The 3,533-nt window shown below is 37.6% G+C and overlaps 1 protein-coding gene across 1 annotated transcript; it reads right to left on the minus strand.

The window, feature by feature from the left end:
• Positions 1-844: 844 nt before the first annotated feature.
• Positions 845-1,858, minus strand: Neurod6 (neuronal differentiation 6). The gene has a single exon (XM_076863771.1). It carries the CDS (start codon positions 1,856-1,858, stop codon positions 845-847), a length of 1,014 nt encoding a protein of 337 aa, XP_076719886.1.
• Positions 1,859-3,533: the final 1,675 nt, after the last annotated feature.

The raw sequence follows: 3,533 nt of genomic DNA on the forward strand, positions 1-3,533 counted from the left end.
CAGGAAATAATAAGTATCATGCAAAAATATCACAGCTAATCGATGTCCTTTAGGAGTGGAAATATCTATGTTTAATTGCTTTAAAAATGTGGGGTGGAAAACACAATCATACACTGTGATTACAAACCTGTACAGATAATTTCTGAACAACACAAAACAAGTGCTGAAAATCTGTTTTCTTTATGATTGAAATAAATTGTTCCCAAACTGTGATAACCACCTAACCAAATATCACATGAGCTAATGCTTGAAGAGAAATAGTCACCAATTGAAGCATTTAGATTTATCTTAATAAACAGAAAATTGCATAGCTTTTTATATTGTTGTACATCCTCAAATGCATCTTCCAATATCACTGCTTAGCATAGTGATAGTCTTGTTATTTTAAAATTTCAATTTTCAGAGATACATAAGATAAATTTCCCAATAATTATAAACACATCATTTTACTCATCTGATTTTAATAACATGCATTTTTATAATTACTGTACAACCGAAATAGACATTGATTTATGCTGTGTGCATGTCTTTATTCAACAGTATATTCTTAGACACCTTTTTCAAACAAATGAAGTGAATTTCAAAAAAAAAAACAAGGAAAAAAAAAATCCTGCCAGTAGAAACAGAATCACAGTGCCTTACAGACAAAAGGAAAGGAAAAGAAGATCTCATAGGAAAAGAGATTTATTATCACATAGAAAATTCTCACAATAGTTGAAACACACTTCAGAAACTAGTAAACACCTTAGATAGAGTTGTGCCAATTACTCAAGCCCATAAGCATCTGCTTTGTCTTAATTAGACGGGGGAGGTGAATGACCACTGTTTATTTTCATTTTCCTCATTAATTATGAAAAACTGCATTTAATTCATCTTGCATGGTGAGAGATTGGCTGCGCAGATGTAAGTCGTAAGGGAAGTGGCTGTCGGTGGGCAACCTGAACATGGCACCCTGCCCAAGGGGACCCCTGGGTGGCACTGCACAGTAATGCATGCCGTAATTGTAATTTTTGCCATAGTCCAAGGTTTCTTCTTGCTTCAGGGAAAATATCCCATTATAGTTAATTGGGGGAGGACTTAAGGGACCTTCAAACTGAGGGCTGGCACACTCAGGGGAAGTACTTTCATAGAAGGATTCATACGCACTGCAATAATTATAGGGTTTCATGGACTTGGAATTATCAAGAGTCCCATGCCCTGGGGGAGTGGCGAGCTCAGGGCTGTGGTAGGGTGGGTAGAAGGTGGAGTAGGGCGACCTGGTGTGATGAGCAGCCTCCCCACCCTGACCCATCAGGAAACTCCTGGCGTTGAGCTGCAAGCAGCCTGCCACCAAGTTTGTAGTTGGCTGGGAAAGACCTTTGCATAAGTTTTGGACGAACGTGAGCAGATCCGGTCTCTTGCCGATTCTCAGAATTTCAGAAAGTGCCCAGATGTAGTTTTTGGCCAGTCGTAAAGTTTCAATTTTGGACAGTTTTTGGGTTTTAGAATAGCAGGGGACCACTTTTCGTAAATTGTCCAGAGCGTCGTTGAGGCCGTGCATTCTGTTTCTCTCCCGAGCGTTAGCTTCCTGTCTCCTGAACTTGACCCTTTCCAGTCGGAGCTTGGTGGTCTTTTTTTTCCTAAGACCCCTCCTTCTGGGCAGCCCGTTTTCATCCTCCTCTTCTCTGTCTTCCTCCTCTTCTTCTTTCTCAGTTTCTTCTCCAGGGGCCCTTTTGATGCTCTTTCCTCGAAGGACAATTTGTTTGGAAAAGCTTTCTGGTTTCTTAATTTGCTTCTGGTCCTCGCATTCTCTAGAAAACTTTCTGCACATCTGGGATTCTGGCATTACAACAGACTCATCAAACGGTAGTGTTAACATGGTTCTCTAATCTTAAATTACCTGAAAAAATGCCAGCACAATATTTAAAGCGTTTTCATTTTTAAAGTTTATACACTTAAAACACATTTGAGTACAATCAGAATACTACAAGAACACATGAAAAAGACTGATTCCAGGGCTAATTTTTTGGCTTGAAATAAGATTTTTGAGTTTGTGCAGACTAGTAATTATAAGAACATTGATGCATGCAATGGGATTAATTTATACAGGCAAATTATCAAAAGAAAATAAAATTGCAAGCATTTATTATAATCCCACCACCATCTCCATTTCTCTTTGATTTGAAACTGGATTTTAATACATGGGAAAGGATCGTGCAATTCAAGCAAATGCAAAACATGATATAGCAATGCAGAATTTCATTAATTCCAATCCCCCTGAGAACAAAATAGAACAGAAACCAGTTTATAAAATGAAAAGTGCCATTTCTCCATCAGCTGACAAATTTGTGGGGATTTTTAGGGGGAAAAAAATCCCTAACTTTATTTACTGTTCTCATCCAACTGTGAATTTAGATTAATGGTTATTAGAATATACTGATTTAAAGAAAACATTAATCAGATCAGTTTTAAAACTATTTTTTTTTTTCTGATCAGTAAAGAATTATGTAAAAGAGCACTCTTTTCCCAGCCTTCAAAAAGAAAAAGGGATTAGGCTAATTTGGAAAAAAAAAATAACTCTACAAATAAATGAAAAAATAAAATATCATTGGCAATTTTCTAAATCAAAGAAAATGTTGAGACCGCTCTTACATTTAAGATTTTCTCAAATGTAATAGTCTGTTTACTGCTGTTCAAATCACCCTGGACAAAAAAACACTCTCGCAGTGTTTTTGTTCTATGAGCCACAGAAGTCTCCCTCTAGCTAATATCTGACGGGAACGGTCCAAGGATTCTGACTGCAATTGTGCACGTGTGTTCAGAATCCCAAATGAAAGGGGAAAATAATTTGTGTTTCAAATGCATTTTTGGTTTTTGTTGGGTGAAGCAGAAAGTATTTTTCATCGAAAGTCTTCAAACAAATAGGCACACTAAAACAGAGACTTTTCAATGTAACAACCTCCAGCCCTCTCAGCACACACACACACATACACACACACAAACACACACACACACACACACACAAACTCTCAGTAATGTCCACATACTTGCAGTGTTACATAATAGCAGTGAAAGTATGTGATAATTACATCACAAGAATGAAATATGATAAGAAGTTATAGATGGCAAAGAGCATACAAATACTCTAAGACAGTGATACTGTATCTTTAAATACTTGCATGCAAAGCCAGCATCAATTGAAGTATATCTTTATTTATATTACCTTAGGTTTTAATTTCATTCAATAATCAGTTTTCATTTTGGGTCTTCCAAATCTTTTCAGGCTGAGTGTCGCATCGTCTCCTGGAGCCTCTAGATCTGTGTATATCTGCACTATCTCATTGATCTCTAAAAAGTGACATTGATGCCAACTGCCAGAGCTGGTACCCATGCCATCTGCTAGTGACGTCACAGGGCAGAGAGAGCCATGTGATCCTCTCTCTTGGGACCTTCATTCTGCACTGATCATCTGGCATCCCTGTAAGTGGGTACCAGCATTCATGCATCAACACAGAAGGTTAGACTGATAGGAAAAAAATCTGCACCAGCATTTC

This window comes from Callospermophilus lateralis, chromosome 1, assembly GCF_048772815.1.
Source record: "Callospermophilus lateralis isolate mCalLat2 chromosome 1, mCalLat2.hap1, whole genome shotgun sequence".
NCBI lineage: Eukaryota > Metazoa > Chordata > Mammalia > Rodentia > Sciuridae > Callospermophilus > Callospermophilus lateralis.